This window comes from Panthera pardus, unplaced genomic scaffold, assembly GCF_024362965.1.
Source record: "Panthera pardus isolate Hobbes unplaced genomic scaffold, ASM2436296v1 HiC_scaffold_6, whole genome shotgun sequence".
In the NCBI taxonomy this organism is placed as follows: Eukaryota; Metazoa; Chordata; class Mammalia; order Carnivora; family Felidae; genus Panthera; species Panthera pardus.
Window position 1 is genome coordinate 47,602,416 of NW_026526991.1, and position 23,315 is coordinate 47,625,730.

A 23,315-nucleotide genomic window follows, 5' to 3' on the forward strand; every position below is an offset into this window, starting at 1 on the left:
AGAAACAACCTCGGCATAAGTAGACCCACATGAATGGTACATTTCAGGCCAAAGTCAGTTTTCACCTTTGGCTTATTTGTGCTTGTGATATCTTGGGACACAGCTGGACAAGACTCTGTGCCTAGCACTGGGACAGGCTAGAGTAGATGAAGAAAAAGCCAAGATCTGCAACTAGAATTGTGCCCTAGTGTGGAATAGACCCCGGGCAGGTCCTAAAAGTTAAGTGACAGAGAACACTAAAAGGCCAGTGATGGTTTATTGAGCACTTCCTGTATGCTAGGCATGTCAAGCGCTTTATATACAATTATCAAGATAAACAAAGCCAACTCGCCCTCTTTTGCCAAGAGTGAAAAAAAGTGTGAAGGATGGTAATAGAAGTATATCATACTTTCACCGCAGGATGAATAACAACACAAAAGAGAGGCAAACAAGATACTATGATGGGTCAGAGGAAGTGAGCTTAGTTGGGAGGAGGGAGAGGGAAATTTGGGCCTGGAAGAAAGGAAATATTTTAACAAAGGAAGAAGATGGAAGGTGTAATAGCAGGAGAGTGCAGGGTAGTACATTTGAGGAATAGCATGAAGGTTCTACTGGTTGAAATGGAGGATGTGTGTAAACTAATTTTTTAACTTACAAATTTATTTTCAGTTTGCCATGAAAGCCTTTCTGACTCTGCCCAACAGGGGAGATCTTAGGTTCAGTTACACCTTGACTCACAACTTGACTATAGACCGCATTTAGACACTCCAAAGGCTACAGCCTGGGAACCACAGACGGCCATCAGGACATGGGCACGTGCTCCCAGGAGTCATTGCAGCAGTCTGTTGAGCATGCACTGCAGATTCAAGGAAGCAAGGTGCCCATCAGGCAAACATAGAAGCTACCTTGGCTTACAGGCCCTACTCCCTGCAGGAGCCAATATCTCTTATAACCACTTCCTAGGTATAGTTTCTAGAGTTCTTGTGAGAGACACACCAATTACTTAGAGTCACAGCACTCAGGGAAGTCCAAGGATGTGACTTTCTGCCTGGACTGATTGTTCTCTCACTCCAGACGTTGTTTACCAAACAGAGATCGCCTTCCCCATGCACAGTGTTGCCTGGCGGCATGATTGACATACTGTCTTTATCACATTGCCTGAGAAACCAAATTCTCAAGCAGAGTCAAATTCTCAAGCAGAAAGGGAAAAAGGTTTTGTTAGCCCTTTACTCATCCTCCCCAACATCTACTCCAATGTCACTGCTATCCTCAAAAGTAACTTCTGTTAATTACTTTTCTAATAATTTACATAAAGTTGTATACACATCGGTAGGCATTTAGTTTATATCCAATTTTTCACTATTACAAACAAGCAATTAACATCCGTCTGTACATAGGAGAGTGTTTCCTAGTAGTGAAATTATTTGATTAAATGATAAATATACAATCCTAATAGATAATATTACACTATTAATAATCTTAATGCACACCAGCAGTGTATGAATGCCAACCCCCCTATTCACTCTTCTGTGACACTGTTTATTAGAAATCTTTAAATTTTGTCTCTACAGTGAATGAGAAATGGTCTTGCATTCATTTACATTCCCCCAATAACAAGCGAGTTTACAGATATTTTCAAATGTTTATTGACCATTTGTATTTTTCATTTGAATTACTTGGTCATATTCTTTGCACATTTTTCTATTGAGTTGACTTTATTGATTTGTGGATAATATACACACACACCCATATCTATATTATTATATATGTATTATATTCTACATATGTGTACTATGTTGGGCAGTGTATATAATGTTACATATATTATATATAATGTTATATGTTATATATATTACTACATATGGCATATATATTGAAATGTTGTTTATATACACATACAAATATTTGGGCATTTTCAGATATATAATGGGAATTATTAATGATTTTTGATCAGGACAGCTTGGTGCTGGGAGGAGTGATTAGGCATTGGGGTTTTGGAGTTAGACCTGAGTCTGCCCAGTTCAAATGCTTTCTAATATGTGTAAACACTTGGTTAAACACTTAATCTCCTTGAATCTCACTTTTCTAATTTGTAAAATGGGATAATCATATGCATTCACCGAGTTGTCTTCTTTTTAAATTTTTAAAAAATGCTTACTTATTTTTTTTGAGAGAGAGAGAGAGAGAGACAAAGTGTGAGTGGGGGAGGGGTAGAGAGAGAGGGAGACACAGAATCCGAAGCAGGCTCCAGGCTCTGAGCTATCAGCACAGAGCCTGACGTGGGGCTTGAATTCACAAACCACGAGATCATGACCTGAGCTGAAGTCGGACGCTCAACCGACTGAGCCACCCAGGCACTTCATTGGATTGTCTTTAGCTCAGTTTGGGGCCATAAAGTATTCAGTCAATGGTAACACTTAGCATTATTTTTAAAAATTGAAGTGTAATTCACAAACCATAAAGTGTACAAGTCAGTGGCTTTTTAGTATATTCACAAGGTTGTGCAACCATCACCACTATCCAGTGCCAGATACATTTTCATCACTCCCAAAAGAAATCCTGTATCCAGTTACTCCCTACCCTCAACCCCCATCCCCTGGCAAACCCTAATCACTCTTCTTCTTTTTTTTTTATTTTAATTTTTTTTAAAAGTAAGCTCTACACCCAATGTGGGACTTGAACCCATGACCCCAAGATGAAGTCACGTGCTCTACTAACTAAGCAAGCCAGGTGTCCCTAAGCCCTAATCACTTTCTATCTCTGTTTTTGCCTATTACATATATTTCATATAAGTGGAATGATACAATATATGGCCTTTGTGTCTGGCATCTTTCATTCAGCATAATGTCTATATGGTCTATCCATATTGTAACATAACACTCCACTTTTACTGCTGAATAATCCATTGTATTGATATACCAAATTTGATTTATCCATGCATCAGCTGATGGACATTTGGATTGTTTCTATTTGGGGCTATAATGAATAATACTCATACAAATATTCATGTACAAGTTTTTCCATGGACATATGTTTCCAATTATTTTAGCTATATACCTAGAGGTAGAATTGCTAGGTCACATAGTAACTCTATGTGTAACTTTTTTTTTTTTTTTAAGTTTATTTGTTTAAGCAATCTGTACACCCAATGCAGGGCTCGAACTCACAACTCCGAAATCAAAGAGCCTCACGTTCCACCAACTGAGCCAGTCAGGCACACTTATGTTTAACTTTTTTTTTTTTAAACACATATTCATTTTTGAAAATTAGAGAAACAGAGCATGAGTGGGGGAGAAGCACAGATAGAGGAAGACACAGAATCCGAGCAGGCTCCAGGCTCTGAGCTGCCAGCACAGAGCCCAACGCAGGGCTCGAACTCATGAACCATGAGATCCATGACCTGAGCCAAAGTTGGTTGCTTACCTGACCAAGCCACCCAGGCACCCTAATGTTAACTTTTTAAGGAACTCCCAAACTATTTCCATCAGAACCCACGCTGATTTACATCCTCATCAGCAATGTGTGAGAGTTTCAATTTCTCCACATCCTTGTAAACACTTGCTATTGTCTGTCTCTTCTATGATAGTCATCCTAGTGAAGTAATACCTCATGATGGTTCTGATTTGCATTTCTCTAATAACAAATGATGTTGAGCATCTTTTCATGTGCTTATTGGCCATTTATATTTCTTTGGAGAAATGTCTATAGAAATCTTTTGCCCAATTTCTAATTGGTTGTCTTTTTATTACTGAGTTGTAGGAGTTCTTCATATGTTCTGGATACTAGCCTCTTTTCAGATATATGATTTGCAAATATTTTCTCACATCCTGTGGATTGTTTTTTCACTTTCTTGGTAATGTCCTTTGAAGCATAAAGTTTTTTGTTTTTGTTTTTTAGTTTATTTATTTTTTTTGAGAGAGAGAGAGAGCATGAGTGGGGGAGGGACAGAGAGAGAGAAAGAGAATCCCAAGTAGGCTCCGCCAGTGTGGAGCTAGACACGGGGCTCAAAACTATGAACCATGAGATCATGACCTGAGCTGAAACCAAGAGTCGGATGCTTAACCAACTGAGCCACTCAGATGTCCTGAAGCAAAAAGTTTTTAATTATGAAGTCCAACTTATCTATTTTCTCTTTGGTTGCTTGAACTTTAGGTGTTATATTCGTATTTTATTCTTTTTTATTCAATTATAAATAAAATTGTTTTCTTAATTTTATTTTCAGTTCATTTCTAGTGTATAGAAATATAACCAACTTTTGTATATTGATCCTGTATCCTGCAACCCTGATGGATGCATTTATTAGCTCTAGTAGTTTGTGTGTGTGTTTACTTCCTGGGATTTTTCTAAGTACAACATCATGTTGTCTACAAATAGAGATAATTTTACGTCTTCCTTTCTGATCTGGATGCTTTTTATTTCTTTTTCTTGCCTGGTTGCCCTGGCTAGAATCTCCAGCACAATGTTGAATAGATGTGGTCAAAACAAACATCCTTGTCTTGTTCCTGATGTTAGGGGGAAAAGCATATAGTCCTTCACAATTATTTATAATGTTCACTATGAGTTTTTCTTAAATGCCCTTTATCAGGTTGAGGAAGTTCCTTTATAGTCCTAGTTTGTTGTGTATTTCTATCATAAGAGGGTGTTGGATTTTGGTCAAATGCTTTTTCTGCATTTATTGAGATGACCATGTAGCTTTTATCCTTTAGTCTTTTAATTTGCCCAATTTATTAGTTGGCTGGGGTTGCCATGACAAAGTCCCACAGGTTAGGTGGCATAAACAACAGAAAGTTTAATGTGTCATCAGGGTTGGTTTCTTCTGAGGCCTCTCTCCACGGCTTGTAGCTGGCTATCTTCTCCCTATGTCTCCACATGGTCTTCCTAAGCTTTTTATTTGGATCCAGCCATACTGAATTAAGATCCACCCTAATGACCTCATTTTGACTTAATTACCCCATTAAAGGCCCTATCTCCAAATACAGTCATATTCTGAAGTACTGGGCATTAGGACTTCAACTTACAACTTTTCAAGAGACACCATTCAACCCCTAACAGCCTGTAACGCAGATTGGTTTTTACATGTTGAACCAACCTTGTATTCCTGGGATATATCCCACTTGATCATGAGATCACTTACTCCTTTCTATATGTTGCTGGATTCAGTTAGCAAATATTTTGTTGAAAATTTTTACAAACAGCTAGTGTTATTATTCTTTATTCCTACCAAAGTACTTTTATATATGCTATTTCACTTTCCCTTAAACAGAATTCTATGAGGTGGGTAGGATATTCACATTCACTAATGCAAAATGAAGCTCAGGAAAAGTGAAGTGATTTTCTCCCAATTATAAATTTGCAGTAGTAGATAGTATAGACTGGAATCAAAACTACAGATGGGAAGAACATTAGCGAGATGAAAGAAAGTAGGATTTGGTAAGAACAAAGAGAAACTTTGTATGGCTGGAAGTTAACAGGGTCAATTTGAATGGCATCAGTGATTTCAATGATGTAAGAACTGAGGTCATCTGCTGATGTGCACAATAAGAGTAAATAGACTTGTGGTTTCAATTCATGCATGTAATTAAACCAAGTAGAGATGACAATTCTCATTAATTTTGAGATCATGATTTGACCAGATTAGCTGACGGAGAATAAGCCAAAGTTTTGATGGTAGGGATTTGACTATGTCAGTAACAGTACACCATTCCTTCATTCTTGGAAAGTTAGTTTCCAAGGTGACTGCCAATTCATACAATCTTCGCTAATCCTTGATGGAGTTAGTACCATGACTGTTCAGTCAGAGAATGCTGAATTCAAATTCTATTTCCGGCCCCAACAGATTGTGTGACTTTGAGTCATTTAATTTCTGCAAGACTGTATTCCCTCATCAAATGGAGGAATTAGATGTTCTCTAAACTCCCTTCCAGTTTTATGACTCTTATTTAGTGAATAAGGGGAGTGGTGATTCAGTTCACTGGAAATTTTTAAGCAGCAATGATGAATTCACTAAGGGTAGACTAAGGAATTACTAAAGAGCAATGAAGCCTAGAGGGTAGAGAGCAGGTAAGCCAGGCTGGGTGGCCAGCCAAAGTGGGAACGTAAACAGACTGGGGTGGGTGGGGGGAAGGCTACCCAGAGTTAGGAATATCATGGGGCATATTACACAAAGCTACAGGAATCTAGGTGGTCAATTAATTACAAATAACTACAAATAATTAAAAAGCCAGACGAGAGAGTCCAGGCTGGGACAAAACACAAATAAAACCCCTATCGTTAGCCACCTATTTTTATATCAGGATCATGATGTTATTTATCTCAGTTCACTGAATGATGCACTGAAGAGCAAGGATTGAACCTGAGTCTCTCCAGTAGTTTCTGAAGTCCTGGCCCATCAGCTTCTCTAATCATTCACAAGTCATGTTTCATGTTTCTGAACTGTCACATGACACTTCATAATGAACAGGAGGCAATGTTCTGATAATCAAGACATCTGTTTTTCCTTTTCACTTAATTTTATTTTTTTAACTTTATTTATTTTTAGAGAGAGAAAGCCTGGAAGGGGCAAAAAGAGAGGATGAGAGAATCCCAAGCAGACTCCATGCTGTCAGCACAGAGCAAACGTGGGGCTGGAACTCACAAACTGTGAGATCATGACCTGAGCTGAAATCAAGACTCGGACACTTAACCAACTGAGCCACCCAGGCAACACCCCCCCCCCCCCCCGTCTTGTAGAATATTTTCAAAGTTTGTATAATTCTAAACAAACTTTGCCACTTAAAATGTTTAAACATTTTAAGATGAAATTTCTAATATCCATTTAAACCATTTTTAAAATGTTTTAAACCATGTTTAAAATGTACAAATCATTGTTTTTGTATACGCACAAGATTGTGCAATCATCACTACTAATTCCAGAACATTTTATCACCCTAAATAGAAATATCCTTCTCCCCATCCCCTGGCAGCAAGTAATCAACTTTGTTTTTGCAGATTTGCCTATTTTAGCAATTTCATATACATGGAATCATACAATATGTGGCTTTTGTGTCCGACTTCTTTCACTTAGCATGTTTTTAAGGTTCCTTCATGATGCAGCAGAATCAGTACTTACTTCCTTCTGGCTGAATAATGTTTCACTGTGTGGATACCATATTTTATTTAGTCCTTCATTAGTTGATGGATATTTGGGTTGTTTCCTTTTTGGCTATTATGCGTAATTCTGCCATGAACATTAATGTACGAGTTTCTATATGAACATGTTTTCATTTCTCTTGGTTATACACCTAGCACAATTACTGGGTCATTACTGTAACTAAGCTTAACTTTTTGAGGAATTGCCAAACTATCTTCCTAAGTGGCTACATTTTTTTACATTCCCACCGGCAACATGTATGAGGGTTCGTTTCTTCATATTCTCAACAACTTTTTTGTTCTGTTTTGTTTACAATTATAGCCAGTGTGGTGGGTATAAAAGTGGTATCTCATCATGACTGATGGTTCTTTCAACGTTTTTTTGTTTTTGTTTTTGTTTTTATTTTATTTTTGGGACAGAGAGAGACAGAGCATGAACGGGGGAGAGGCAGAGAGAGAGGGAGACACAGAATCGGAAACAGGCTCCAGGCTCCGAGCCATCAGCCCAGAGCCTGACGCGGGGCTCGAACTCACGGACCGCGAGATCGTGACCTGGCTGAAGTCGGACGCTTAACCGACTGCGCCACCCAGGCGCCCCCATGACTGATGGTTCTGATTTGCATTTTTCTAATGATTAATATTGAGCATCTCCTTATGTGCCTAGTGGCTATTTATATTTCCTTGGAGAAATGTCTATTCAATCCTTTGTCCATTTTAAAATTGGGTTGTCTTTTTGAGTTATAAGAGTTTTCTATATACTCTGGAGAGATCCTACTTGGATTAAAAGCCAACACAGAAATAAGAACTGACAGAGGGCAAAGCTGAGCCATGATGACGTATTTTGCATTCTTGTATTCATCCATGCACAAAGTCAGACCTACCTCCATGAAGCTTAGTTTTTTGAACCAACACATTCTTGGGGCTAATCAGACTAGAATAATGGAGGGGTGATCTTCCATGCCAGGATCACTCAAGTAGAATGGGACTTTTTCCTCCATTAGTTTTTCTGGTCAATCCCCAGGCCCTACCCTATACTGTGGGCATTGGGTAGGAAGCAGGGGAAAGATGAATGATGTCTGGCACAATTAGAAGTACCACCTCCAACCCCATAGGGCCTCTGGTGAAAATTTTAAGACTACAGAGACCTTTGCAAAATCTCCATAATGCTTATAAATTCCACAACTTAAAAATAGAGCAACAAAGTAAAAAGGCAGATAAATACAAAGTATCTAAAAATGCTAAAGTGGGTAAATACAGAAAATACAGAATCCTTGCATTAGGTATAGACATGGTTGCTATTTTTAAGAGCTCTGTAACTAATGTTAATGTTACATGTTTTCCAAGATACATTCCTACCTACTATTGTCCCTAGGGTGCCTACACAGATCAGCTGACGTGGCCTTAAGTACTACTGAATGTTCAAATTACATGAGTCCAAAACTAGAGGGTTTGCCATGTGGATCTGAACAGGACAGGCTAAGGAGAAGTGGAGAAATTGGGGGTCATATGTGAAGCTGATGCATAGCTGCTTCCTATGTATCTTTGGAAAATGTAGGAGGGATGAAATATTTTTCTATGTGAAAATTAATGACACTGTGGTAGTTAGGCAGACTAATACTTAAAATATGATCTTTGCCATCTCCATGAAAAAATGAGTGCCAATAAGAGATGTGTGATCACAGTACTATGGAGATACATTACTGTAGGAAGAGAGCTACAGGTGCTTCATCAAAGAGGAAGAAACACATCAAGAGGCAGACACAAGATCTGTAAACTACATTTATTGAGTACTTACTGGGCAGTGGGCACAACAGATACAAAAGAGTTATTAGGATGGGGACAGGTAAGAACTTAAAAAATTAAATATACATGTTAATTTACCACTAATTCTACCAGGAAAGTACAAAATTTTTACAACTTACACTTTATAATGAAATTGTGATGCTTGTCAAAAGGATAAGCTATACATACAAAGCGAAAAAATTTTTTAAATTGTGCTTAATATCATTAGAATTACCCTAAAATGGGTTGATAAAATGCCTATTCAGCATTCATTCTCATTACACACATATATTTCACTTCCTTAAACACTGCTTGAAAAGTACAAATACTTTGACTTAATTGCTGAGAAATCTGTGGTCAACAACTACATGTGCCGTTTCTCTAAGAAACATCATGGCATGTGCGGTCCATTTCTCCTTTAAAGTCCATCTTATTTTCAGCTTAGCTTACTATCAAGTTCTCTTAGAACTGTTTATATCTCTTTTGTCTGATCATCTTCTTCAAGTTTCCTGATTTCATTTTTTAAACAATTTATAGTTTCACGACTTGCCTTTAATCTCTCCTTAAGCTCTGCGATTTCAAAGCTTGTTTTTTTTTTTGCAGCTTCTAATTTTTCTCTGGTTTTCACTTCAAGTTCTGCAACTAAGGAAAACATTTTTATCGAACTATTTCATTTTTCTCAGATGTCTAAGGTATGTTATAGAGTAATAAATATGGCATTTCCTTAGGTCAGTTTCCATGATAAAAAATATAAACAACTTAAGATATATTACATTAAACATAAGGAGGTGGGTAGAAAGTCTGAACTCTCATGAGAGAAGCTAAGACATTTTCTACAACTAAGAATGAAATTTGGCCACTCACAGTTTAAAATTTACAATTAAGATGTTAAGACATAATGTCCTTGTTTTCCTTTCCATACACAAATTTGGAAATAAGGGGGCATACAATCCAAGAGACATCCAACTAATAAGAAGAGCTAACTAAATACAGTGTTCTGAGGGCACCTGGGTGGCTTAGTCGGTTAAGTGCCTGGCTCCTGATTTCTGCTCAGGTCATGATCTCACAGTCCTGAGATGGAGCCCTACATAGGGCCCTAAGCTCAACGTGGAGGCTGCTTAAGATTCTCCCTCTCCCTCCGCCTCTCCCCCACTTGTGCACATGATCTCTCTCTCAAAAAATAAAAATAAATGTTAAAAAATTAAAAGCAAATAAAGAGGGGTGCCTAGGTGGATCAGTCCACTAAGTTTCCAATTCTTGGTTTCATCTCAGGACATGATCTCATGGTTCCTGAGACTGATTTTGTGTTGGGCTCTGTGCTGGCAGCGTGGAGTCTGCTTGGGAGTTTCTCTCTGCCCCTGCACCCCCTCTTGCGTGCGATCTCTCTCTCTCTCTCTCTCAAACATTTAAGAATAAACAGGGGCACCTGGGTGGCTCAGTCAGTTAAGCGTCCTACTTTGGCTCAGATCATGATCTCCTGGTTTGTGAGTTTGAGCCTCACATCGGGTTCTCTGCTGTCAGCACAGAGACTGCTTCGGATCCTCTGTCCCCCTCACTCTCTGTCCTTCCCTCACTGGTTCTCTCTCTCTCAAAATAAATAAACTTAAAAAAAAAAAAAAACACATACATACATACAGTGTTCTTAATGTACAGGTGAAACATATAAACAAAATCACACTGGTAAAACAAACCTTTATTTTTTTTCTCAAAAAAGACAGCAATAATTCTTAGGTCTAAATTCCAGCTGTACCATTTATTAGCTGTGCCACTCTTAAGTTATTTATTATTTTTATGCTCTTTTCCTCACTATATTATGATGTATATTATAATAAGACTATAACAAATACCTCATATTATTAAAAAAATATTTTAAGTGTAGTTTTTTAAAAGTTTATTTATTTAGAAAGTGTGTACTCGCATGCCAGTGGGGGAGGGCAGACAGACAGGGAGAGAGAGAATCCCAAGCAGGCTCTGTGCTGATAGCCCAGAGCTTGACACAGGGCTCAATCTCATGAACTACTTGCCAGATCATGACCAGGGCCCAAAATCGAAGAGTCAGACACTTAACTGACTGAGCCACCCAGACACCCTTAACTTCTAGTTTTAATTGCTTCATTTATTTTGCGACCTATTTCTTTCTCCCAAACTAGTCTTCGTGGTTTTACAGAAATTCTGGTAGATAATGTGCTCTTAGTTGAGCTTTTCTATTTTCTTGGTGCTTGTGGAATGACTCCTACTGGTATTAATGACCAGTTAGTCAAAGAGGACCTAGCATCTTATGAAGTAGGGTAAGCAGAGCTGTGAACTTCCATTTTTAGTTGATATGTAAACTTTATTCAAACATTTTAAATGAATTAATGTATACAAAGTATCTGGAATACTGCCAAATACATAAAAAGCCATCCTAACTACCAATATGACAAAGAAACACTAAATGATATCTAAAACATTCTAGCTGACTACATAACAAATTACTAAAGAAAATATCATTACTGTAAAATAGAATACACCTATTTATTATTTTTAATGTTTATTTAATTTTGAAAGAAAGAGAGAGACAGAGCACGAGTGGGGGAGGGGCAGAGAGGGAGACACAGAATCCGAAGCAGGCTCCAGGCTCTGAGCTGTCAGCAGAGCCCAATATGCGGCTCGAACCCATGAAGAGACCATGACCTGAGCTGAAGTCAGCCGCTTAACTGACAGAGTCACCCAGGTGAATACATCCATTTAAATATTCCATTTGGATAGTGTAGTATTATGCTTTACAAAGAAAAATGCCTACTTTCATCCAACATTTCCATCTTGTGGGCATTTCAGGTAATTGCTGCTGATGCCTATTAAAGCGTAGCTGTACTTTTGATAAGATATCACTGACTGGAAGCAGCATGGTTTGGAAAACCAGGGCAAAAAAGCCCTGTGAAATGAGAAAGACTTCGGTTCGAATATAACCTTGGCCCCTTATTGGTTAAATGCTGATATCACGTAAGTCTCCCTCAATCTGTTTTCTATTTGGTACAGTTAAAACTGTATTTCTCAGAGGATTTCTGAAAATTAAGTAATAAATGTAAATCACCTAGCACATTAAAAGCATGCAGTAATATTTCTTTATTTTACTCCTGGCTGGGGACTTTCTTTTTGTGATACATTTTGTAATACACATAAAATTTTATATTGGCAAAACAATCCTTACTTTCTTTGTGATTTCTTTCATTGCTTTTATTTTTAAAATTGATTTTGAAAATAGTAGTACCTACACATGATACAAAATAAAAAGGCTGAAAAATGTAGATGATGAAAAAAGGTCTCCTTTCACTCCCTCCCACACCAATCCCACACTGATTATTCCCGGAGATAATCAGTTGTAGGTTTCTTTGGTATATTTTCAGAAATAATTTGTTCATAGACAAGCACACACCTAAGTGATTTCTTCTCCTCACTCCCAAACAAGTAGTATCAGACTATATATGCACTGCTCTGCACCTTGCTGTTTCACTTAATATTACATCTGAAAGCCTATTCTATATCTTAGAGCTGTCTTATTCTCTTAAAGGCTGTAGACGACCTCACTAAATGGACATACATAATTTATCTGTCCCCTTTGATATGCAGGGTATTTCCATTTTTTCTTTTACAATGGTAAAATGTATGCTGTGCATAATCATTTCAGTATACTTGTGACAAAACCAGTACACCTGCAGGATAAATTCCTGTTAATTATCATTGTTGGGGCAAAGGATACACGTACTTGTAACTTTGAAGGAATGCCAAGTGACTCTTTTCTATTAATTTATGGGGCACCTGGGTGGCTCAGTTGACAGTCCGACTTTGGCTCAAGTCATGATCTCACAGTTCGTGAGTTCGAGCCTTGCATCAGACTCTGTGCTGACAGCCTGGAGCCTGCTTCAGATTCTGTGTCTCTCTCTCTCTGTCCCTCCCCCACTCACACTCTGTCTCTCTGTCTCAAAACCAAATAAACATTAAAAAAAAAAAAAAAGGTTCTATCAATTTACAATCCCACTAGCATTGTATGTCTGTTTCCCTACTGTTTCAACTTTTTGGTCTCAGTTACTCTGAAAGGTTAAAAATGGTATTTCAGAGTAATTTTAATTTGTATTTCTCTTTTACCACTAAGGCTGACCACTAATCTCCCTCTTCCTTTTTATGAATTATGTTTTACCTTTGCTAATTTTTCTATCACATTACTGGCCTTTTTAAAAAATTGAGGTATAACTGACATGTTAGTATCAGGTGTAGAACATAATGATTTCACATTTGTATACGCCGCAAAATGATCATCACAGTAAATCTGGTTAACATCTGTCACCATAGTTACAAAAATTTTCTTTCTTGTGATAACTTCTAAGATCTCTTAGCAACTTTCAAATATGCAATACAATATTGCTAACTACAGTTTCCGTGCTGTACATTACATCCCCATGACTTTATTTTGTAACTGGAAGTTTGTGCCTTTTCACCCATGCAGCCATTTCACCAACCTCCCACTCTTGACTCCAACAACCACCAATTCATTCTCTGCATCTATGAGCTTAGTTTTTGTTTTTTAATTCCATATATGAGATCATTTGGCATTTGTCTTTCTCTAACTTATTTCACTTAGGATAATTAATGTCCTCAAGGTCCTTCCATGTTGTCACAAAAATGGCAAGATTTCCTTTTTTTTTTTTAACGGTTGAATAATATTCACTGTATATATATTCCGCTGTGTATACGTTTGCTCTATCTACTCATTCATCAATAGACACTTCAGTTGTTTATTGTAAACAATATCTTGGCTACTGTAAATAATGCTGCAAAGAACATGGGGCTGTTTCTGTTTTTGTCATATAAATATCCAGACATGGAATTGTTGGATCATATAATAGCTCTATTTTTAATTTTTTGATGAATTTCCATACTGTTTTCTGGAGTGGCTGCACCAATTTACATTCCCACCAACAGTGCATCGGGGTTCCCTTTTCTCCACGTCCTCACCAACACTTGTTATTTCTTGTCTTTTTGATTCTAGCCATTCTAGCAGATGTGAGGTGGTATCTTATCGTAATTTTAAGTTGCATTTCCCTGATGAGTGATATTGAGCACCTTTTCATGTGCCTGTAGGCCCATCTGTATGTCTTCTTTGAAAAACTATTCAGATCTTCTGCTCATTTTTAAATTGGATTGTTTGCTTTTTTTTTGCTATCAAGTTGCAGGAGTTCTTTATGTTTTTGGATATGAACCCCTTATCAGATACATCATTTGTAAATACCTTCTCCCGTTCATTATGTTGCCTTTTCATTTTGTTAATGCTTCCCTTTGCTTGCAGAAGCTTTTTAGTTATTGGCCTTTCTTACCGATGTGCAGGAGTTTGTTATACTTTAAAGAAACTAGTCATTTGTGATACGAATACAGTATTTTTCATGGCTTGTCTGTCTTTAGACTTAGAGTGTTTTACTATGCAAAAATTTTTCTCTCCTTGCTCCCTCTCTCTCCACATCAGTTATAAAATGTATACTGAGTGAAAGGCACTTTGTTAGATGCTGAGGTAGAGGAAGAAAATAGACCAGAAAGAAAAATGAATTACAGTGTCATAGGGAGCTATGAGAGCAGACTGGATTCATACCAACATGAAAGGGTGTGTGTGTGTGTGTGTGTGTGTGTGTGTGTGTGTGTATCAAGGAAGGCTTCTTGGCAGCAGTAAAATCTGAACTGAGTTTTAAAGAATGAGAAAGGAATCAGATGGAAGAAGCGGACACTGCAGGCCCTGGAAACAGCACATATAGATTTGGGAAGCAATAAGAAGTCCTGTACAAATGGCAACAGATAGTTTTAAATGTAGTCAGGAAGACCTGATCCGACTCCTTTGTCAAAAGGACAGCATTCACTGTAATATAGATTCTTGTTGTTTGGCTTAGTCATTACACTTTATTTTTTGACAAATCATAAGACTGCAAAGGGCATGATATATTTGGAAGAAGACCTGGGCTAATTAACAATGAGATCATAAAGGAAAAAATTCAAAAACTGCTTTTAGCTTATTTCAGTTTTCTGCTTCCTATATATTAAATGATCATATAAAAAAATGTTTTGGGGCACCAGGGTGGCTCAGTCAGTTAAACATCCGACTCTTGGTTTCAGCTCAGGTCATGATCTCACAGTTTATGAATTCGAGCCCCACACTGGGGTCTGTGCTGACAGTGCAGAGCCTGCTTGGCATTCTCTCTCTTTCTCTCTCTCTCTCTCTCTCTCTCTCTCTGTCCCTCCTCTGCTCGCGCGCCCTCTCAAAACAAAGAAATAAAACAATTTTTAAAAACTTATTTTAAATTTCCAAATTAAGCCTCAATTTGGAGGAAATCAATCCAAAGAGGAATTATTTTTGCCAAGTCATATAACTTACTAGTTAGTAGAAGCACAAACTATGAGGCTTTTACACAGAGAACAGTTTATCAACAGAAAAGAAAGACAGCATGGACGCGGGTTAAATCCTGGCTTCGCTGGGTGATTTGGGACAAGTCGTCAAGTCTCTCTATGATCTAGGGCCTTAACTCACAAAATGGGGCTAATAGTATCTTCCTCCTAGGGTTGTTAGAGGTATTCAAGAAGTTCAGAAATGTAAAGCACTTATCTAGTACACAGTAAGCTCTTATCACATGCGCACTATCGTTTTAATGATTCCTTATAGAAGTGATTAATAGCCAGATCACTGTACTTAAGCAATTTTCTATAAATTTATTGATGTAAATAGGTTCATAAACTTTTAATATGCAGGGCGTCTGGATGGCTCAGTAAGTTGAGGGTCCGACTTTGGCTCAGGTCATGATCTCACAGTTCGTGAGTTCGAAACTTGCATTGGGGTCTGTGCTGACAGCTCAGAGCCTGGAGCCTGCTTCAGATTCTGTGTCTCCCCTTTTCTCTGTCCCTTCCCCACTCACGCTCTCTGCCTCTCAAAAATAAAGAAATGTGATAAAAAGAAAATTATAAACTTTTAACATGCTACATAACATGCAACCTCTACTCTGAGTATTACTCTATCTAAATATATTGCTAAGTTTTTTGAGCCTAAGTTGTGAAGACTGCCTAGGATGAAGTTCAGGCTCCACCACTAACTAGCCGTGTAAACTTGGGCAAGTTTCTTAAACTCCCTGTGCCTCCCTCTTCCAAGTGGATTACCTAAAAAGTTATTGTAGATTTAAATAAGTTTATACATTTACAGATTTAGATGAGTAAAAACAGTGTTTAATAGCTCTGATATTTTATTATAACCAAATATTGGGTGTAATGCCCTCAAATTGGTAAAAGTGTACATATCTTTTTTATGTCTTTGATTAAGATTCCAAAATTGCTTTCCTAAAAAGGCTAAACAATTCATGAGAATGCAAGGTTCACCAAATCCTTAACATGTACTACTATTAAAGATTCCTTTTGCTAATTTGATACAAATATGGCAACCCACTAATGTTTGGCTTGCATTTTTAAAATTACTAGCAGGGCCAATATTTTCCCACTCTATTCTCTAGCCATCTCTTCTTTCATCTGTCTGCCCATGGCTTTTGTCTATTTGTCAATTGAAGTTCAAAAATTTTTTCTACGTTATCGAGTTCAGGGTTTTAAAGCTATGAATCCCTTGCCATATTTTCCACAAATTTATTTTTTTTCGTCCTTCTGAAATGTAGAAGTTAAATATATTTTACAAAGCCAAGTCTGCCTTTCTTTTCATGTAATTTCTTCTAATGTGATTTCTTCTCATACCACAAATTTAGCAAGTCTTCCTTACCAGGACAGAAAGTCACTTCTCTAATTTTTTAAATGACAGGTTGCTTGACTTAAAAAAAAAAAAAAAATTACTACATTTAATTAAACTGGAATTTGTTTTGTAAATGCTACGAGCAATGATCTAAATTAAATTTTCCTTCCAAAAGCTTAACAGTTGTGCCAATATCATTTATGGAATTAGATACTATTAAGAAAATAAACTGAATACAAAACATGTAATTTACTGATAAAAACTTCCCAAGGTTATACAACTCCATACCATAAGCTTTAACACATCAAAGTCCTTTTTATAAAACATGTTATCAGTACTACCTACTATACACACCTGAATTAATATCAGTTTGTTGAAAATACAAAAATGTGGGCACTTGGGTCATTATTTTTTTAGTTTATTTATTTATTTTGAGAGAGAGTGAGTTGGGGAGAGGCAGAGAGACAGGGAGGGAGAGACAGGGAGGGAGAGACAGGGAGGGAGAGACAGAGAATCCCAAGAAGGCTCCATGCTGTCAGTGCAGAGCCCAATGTGGGGCTCGAACCCATGAACTGCGAGACCATGACCTAAGCCCAAATCAAGAGTCAGGCACTCAACTAACTGAGCCACCCAGGTGCCCCTGTGGGCATTTGAATTTTAAAAGAGAAGTTTATTCTTATGAATTGGGCACATTTCCATAGTATAGGAGAAAGATAAGGAAGAGGAAATGACCAATACAAAATAGCATATCAGTAGTGCTTTTTACCTTCTAAAAGTGATCATATACGTATGTTCTATGTTTATAACAAAGTAGTCCAGGTAAATGTTCTTGCAGATGTAAAAAATAAAGCATAAAATTTTTTAAATCAGTGTGATTTAAAATTTTAAGTGACTACCGAGTTGTAAAATTGTAATTAGTATTCAGTTCTTGTAACTCCTAGTCACAGGTTTCATGAAAATACAAACAAAACACCATTACAACCATTAGCAGTTAAACCGCAACCCCCTTCTCTCCTGCATTCTCATCCCCCACTCCCTCTTTTATTGCGTTCACCTCTTGTGGCCTACAATATACTGGCTTATTTCCCCCCTGATATTGCACCCCCTCCCCACCTCTTGACCCCATATCCTGCTTCTGCTACCACTTCCAAGGCTACTACTTCCCTTTATAGCCAAGCTCCAAGACAGTTGCCCCAGCGCTTGTCTCCATCTCCATTTCTCTCATTCTCTTTTGATCCATTTCAGTTGATCTTCTGTCCTTACCATTCTCCTTCCATTGCTCCTCCTAAGGTCATCAAGAACTTCTACTAGCCCGTTTCTCGGCTCTTATCTTACTTGATCTATCAGCATTGGACCACTATCAGTATCAGTTCTAGCAGTATTGGACAGAGCTAATGACTATTTCCTGATACACTGTCTTCACCTGACTGTACATTATATGCACCTTGTTTTTCTCCGTACTCACTGCTATTTCCCAATTTCATTTGCTGGTCATCTCCTTAATCTCTAAATGTTGGTGCCCATGGCTCAGTCCTTAGACCTCTTTTTTTATCTTCACTCACTCCTTTGATGATACTAGTTGGTCTTAAAATTTATAACTCCATCCATATACTAACTTCCAAATGTGTATCTTTAGCTTAGACCTCTCCTTAAATACTAGACTTGTGGGTGCAATTCCCTTACCAGCATTTCCACTTTGATGTCTTACAGGCATCCCACATTCAACATGTCCACAACAGCACTTCTATCTTTCTGCCAAAGCCTGCCCCTCCCAGACTTCCCACCTCTATGAAAAGCAACGATGGTTTTTTTTTGGCTCCTTGGGCCCAAAACCTTAAGAGTTATTCTGTCTGTCTACTTCTCTCACATCTTATTCTTAAAACCATCAAAAAATCCTATTGTATCTATCTTCAAAATAAGTCAAAACCTGACACCCTCTCAGCACTTCCACTGCTATTACTCTGGTACCACCTACCACTCTATCATATCTGGAATACTGGAACAGCCTCCTAACTATTCTCTCTGCCACTATACTTTTTGCTTTATGTGTGTTTTCAACACAGCAGCCAGGGTGATTGATCTTTTAAAATGTTTTATAATGTCACTTCTGTTAAAAACCCACAAACAACTTCACATTTCCTTCTGTTTAATTAATACTGTAAAGTACTTGCGGCTACCCTCAAGTCCCTAAATGACTTGATCCCTTATTAACTTTTCTGGTCTCACCTCCCCCTTCTTGTCTCTTTACTCACTCTACTCCAGTCACACTGGCCTACTCAGATATGCCAGGCATGCTCTTACCTTAGGGTTTTTGCCCTTCTTGCTCCCCTGACACTTAACATTCTTCCCTCAGATAAGAATGGTTCACTTCTGGGACACCTGGGTGGCTCAGTCAGTTAAGTGTCCAACTTCAGCTCAGGTCATGACCTCATGGTTCGTGGGTTGAAGCCCTGTGTAAGCTCTCTGAGCCTGGAGCCTGCTTCGGTTTCTGTGTCTCCCTCTCTCTCTCTGCCCCTCCCCTGCTTGCTCACTGTCTCTCTCTCAGAAAAAAAAAAAAAAAATCATTAAAAAAAAAAGAATGGTTCACTTCCTTACTTCTTTAGGTATCTGTTCAAATGCCACAAACTCAGGGAGCATTCTCTGACCTGATATTTAAAACTTCAACTATCTCCTCCTACCAAAGGTGTTCCCTCCCCTAATTTTTATCCATATCACCTAATCACTATCTTACACTTTATTGTTCTATTTATTTAACATCTGCCTTTATTTTACTAGAATGTAAGCTTCGTGAGAGCAAGGATTTTGTCTGGTTTGGATACTGCTCTATCTTCAGAACCGAAGACAATGCCTGGCATATAACTGGGGCTCAATATATACTAGAAGCAAATGAATGGAAGATCAAAGGAACAACTGAATGGTGACATAAATGTTAACACAAGGATGGCAAACAGGTTTCACGTTGAGTGCCAAGTGCAAATGCTTGGCAGTAGCTGCACTAAGCGATGTGTAAGGGATTCTAAGGCCATGTTAGCTTAGAGGGAAAATACAACATGACTGATTATGAGTATGTCATTCTAGTACCTACCACTCCAGCATTAATTCAGATTAATAGGGCTTGATCTCACAAACCATGAGACCATGGCCTGAGCCAAAATCAAGATTTGGAGACTCAACCAACTGAGCTACCCAGGCACCCCATAGCATACTTTACTTTATTACATGGAATAAAATACATATAAATATAAAAAATATGTGTGGAGTGTTTACCAATAAAGCTTCCCATCAACAGCAGGTTATTGGTAGTTAAGTGTTTGGTAAGTGAAAAGTTGTATACAGATTTCTGACCGTTGGGAGGTGGGGATGGGGAGGGTGGTTGGCAACCCTAACCCCGCATTGTTCAAGAGTCAACTCTAATTGTGTTCTGCAAGGTTCTTCACACAGATTTTATTAGCAAAGACTAATAAACAGGAAATGACTGAGTAACAGATTAAGCAAAATTAGTGAAAAGCTATGCTTAAAAGTAATTAGAGAATAAAAGACAGTATTTCAAAGAATGTGAGAGGCTGTTTTTTACCTTTCTGAAAGTAGGCCTACTTTGGAAACAATTTTTTGTTTTGTTTTGTTTTTTGAGAAAGAGAGAGAGTGCACAAGCAGGGGAGGGGGCAGAGGGAGAGACAGGGAGAACCTCAAGCAGGCTCCATACTCAGTGTGGAGCCCGATGCAGGGTTCTATCCCACAACCCAGGAATCATGACCTGAGCTGAAATCAAGAGTCGAATGCTCAACCAACTGAGCTACCCAGGCACCCTTACTCTGAGAACAATTTAAAACATCCTTCTTAGATAGATGCTCTATAGTAATACAATTTTTTTAACTCCTAAAAATTTTACCTTTATATATCATTAGAAAAAAATTTAATACTTACTAATCATAATCTTTTTACCATTATAGAATACATTATTTTTCAGAATAATTATGAACTCATGGCACTTACATTCTGTTTCATGCTTATAGGCTCCTAACGTTAGCTGGCGAGATGTTGTTAATAATTGTTGCATCATTGCTGTTGGGTCTTGAAATATCTAACGGGATAGAATGAAAAAAGACCAATAACTTCAAAGTTCTACAACTTAAAATGCTTTTAAAATTCTCATTATAAAATCCTCTTACCATTTCATCATAGAACTCTGAAACCACTGTCTTTTTTCCCAGCATTGCATTGGTGTCTGACTGAAACAGCTTTAATAAATGATAGAGGGTCACCTGTGAAATAAAAATAGATGTCACACCTGTGCAATGATTTTCATCATCGTGAGACATCATGATTTCTGTAACTGAATTAGAGACTGGAATTAGCTAACATGTCAAATTCAGGATCGTATCTCAACTACAACTTACTGTGTGGCAAATCACTCAAACTCTGTATCTTATTTTCCTATTAGGTATCATTATCCATCCACATTGACTAAACATGAATGCTCTGAAGAGAGTAAGTATGGATGTTACAAAGTGTCTCTACAAAATGACTACATAGAAAAACAATATAAAATACAGCTATAGAAATTAAACTGGAAAATCATTAAGATATGAATTCTTTTATTTACACAGGTAAAACTAGATCAATTTTGACAGCTATTCTGTGAAGATTAAAGTCTACAAATTTACAGGGGGAGGGAAGATTTTATACTTTCAAAATAAATAACCAATACTAAAATGCTCAGTGAATGCAAAATATTTCTTCGGTGATCTATTATTACATAAATAACATAATAAATAAAAGTCAATGATAATTTACTTCTGTAGGAGCAACAGGTCTTCAAAATACCTAAGAACAGGTATAATAGGACATCAAAGGAAAAGCTTTGCAGCATAATGTGTGATTACTTGAACAAAATAAAACCTAGGTAGCAAAACAGCAGAATTGATGTTATAGAAACCAATTCAGAGGCCTCAAAGAATTTTCTAAAAGGTTAGCTAAAATCATTATAAGGAACATGTATGATATACCATACTTAATTTTTTTTTTTTTCCATTTGAGAGAAAGAGAGCGTGACAGCAGGGGAGAGGAGCAGAAGTGAGGAGGGAGAGATAAAATCTCAAGCAGACTCCACACTTAGTGTGGAGTCCAATGCGAGGCTCAGTCCCACGACCCTGGGACAAAATCAAGAGTCAAATTCAACTGACTAAGCCAGCCAGGGGCCCCTATACACCATATTTAAAGCAGATAATTTAACAATTTCTGGAGTAGACAGAAGGGAGAAGAGACTACGTGAGTGGATTAACCAGAACAGAAAAACTCACAACATGAAAACTTAAGGCAGAAAACAGCAGCAGAGGTCAGAGCCAGCACTCCCAGTGGAACCCCAGGGAGGCTCCAAGCCCAAAGTCGGCAGCTATAGAAATCAAGAATGCTGTGTGGTGGCAAGGCCTGTTACCCTTCCCTTCTCCCATCACTCAGAGACAAGAGAGCATATCCTCCTGTGAAACTTACAATTTTTCACCCAATCAAATATGAAGCAAAAATAAAGATATTTTCGGGCAGCAATGGTTCAAAGGTTCATTACTCAGGCATCCTTTCTGAAATAGTTCCTCCAGCAAAACAAAAAAAGAAGCCTGGAATGATGAAGAAAAAGAACCATCTGTCATCACATGAGGAGGTGACAGTATTACCTAAAATTGAAAAATCAGGAGCACCTGGGTGGCTCAGTCAGTTACGTGTCCAACTCTTGATTCAGCTCAGGTGGTGATCTCCCAGTTTGTGAGATCGAGCCCTGCATCAGGCTCCGCTGACAACATGGGGCCTACTTGGGATTCTCTCTCCCTCTCTCTGCCCTTCCCCCACTCACCTGCACATGCTCTCTCTCAAAATAAATAAAACAAAAAAATAAAATTGAAAAATCAAACAGATTGAAATATAGGATGCATGGAGTAATTTCTAGAGAACTGAAAAGAATCACTGTGGTTCTTCTTGGGAAGGGGCCAGAGAAGGGAGAAAGAAAAGGTTATGAGTTAAATTGTGACCCTGCCAAAAGATATGCTGAAGTCCTAACCCTTAGTACTAGTAAATGTGACCTTACTTGGAAATAGGGTCTTTGCAGGTGTAATCAAGTTAAGATAGAGTGGTTAGGCTCTAATCCAGTATGACTGGTGTCCTCATAAGAAGAGAAGATACACAGAGACAAGGAGAGATAGGGGCCAGGTGACAATGGAGGCACAGATTAGAGTTATACTGCTAAAACCAAGAAACACCTGGGGCTACCTGGAACTAGAAGAGGTAAGAAAGGATCCTCCTTCTCTTGAGGTTTTGGAGAGAGCATGGCCAACACCTTGACTTTGGACTTCTAGCCTTCAGAACCGTGAGAATAAACATCTGCTGTTTTTGGCCACTCAGTTTGTGGTCCTTAAATTTTTTTTTTTAATGTTTTATTTATTTTTGAGACAGAGACAGAGCATGAGTAGGGGAGAGGCAGAGAGAGAGGGAGAAACAGAATCCGAAGCAGCCTCCAGGCTCCGAGCTGTCAGCACGGAGACCGATGCAGGGCTCAAACTCACAAACCATGAGATCATGACCTGAGCCGAAGTCGGATGCCCAACTGACTGAGCCGCCCAGGCGCCCCAGTCTGTGGTCCTTTATTATGGCAATCCTAAGAAACTGATACAGGAGACTTGTATTTTTTTAGAGTATT

At 38.0% G+C, this 23,315-nt stretch overlaps 1 protein-coding gene across 3 annotated transcripts in view; it reads right to left on the reverse strand.

Annotated features, from left to right (window-relative positions):
• YEATS4 (YEATS domain containing 4) overlaps positions 1–23,315 on the reverse strand; it is a 65,990-nt gene that overhangs the window by 35,415 nt on the left and 7,260 nt on the right. For 2 of the 3 annotated variants that reach the window (XM_019455064.2, XM_019455065.2), the window contains exons 5-6: positions 20,800–20,892; positions 20,624–20,711 (exon numbers count right to left, since the gene is read on the reverse strand). In XM_019455064.2, coding sequence (XP_019310609.1) covers positions 20,624–20,711; positions 20,800–20,892 — 181 coding nt within the window. Of the gene's footprint in view, positions 1–8,868; positions 9,532–20,623; positions 20,712–20,799; positions 20,893–23,315 lie in introns of those variants that run through there. The other variant, XM_019455063.2, reaches the window with a different exon arrangement.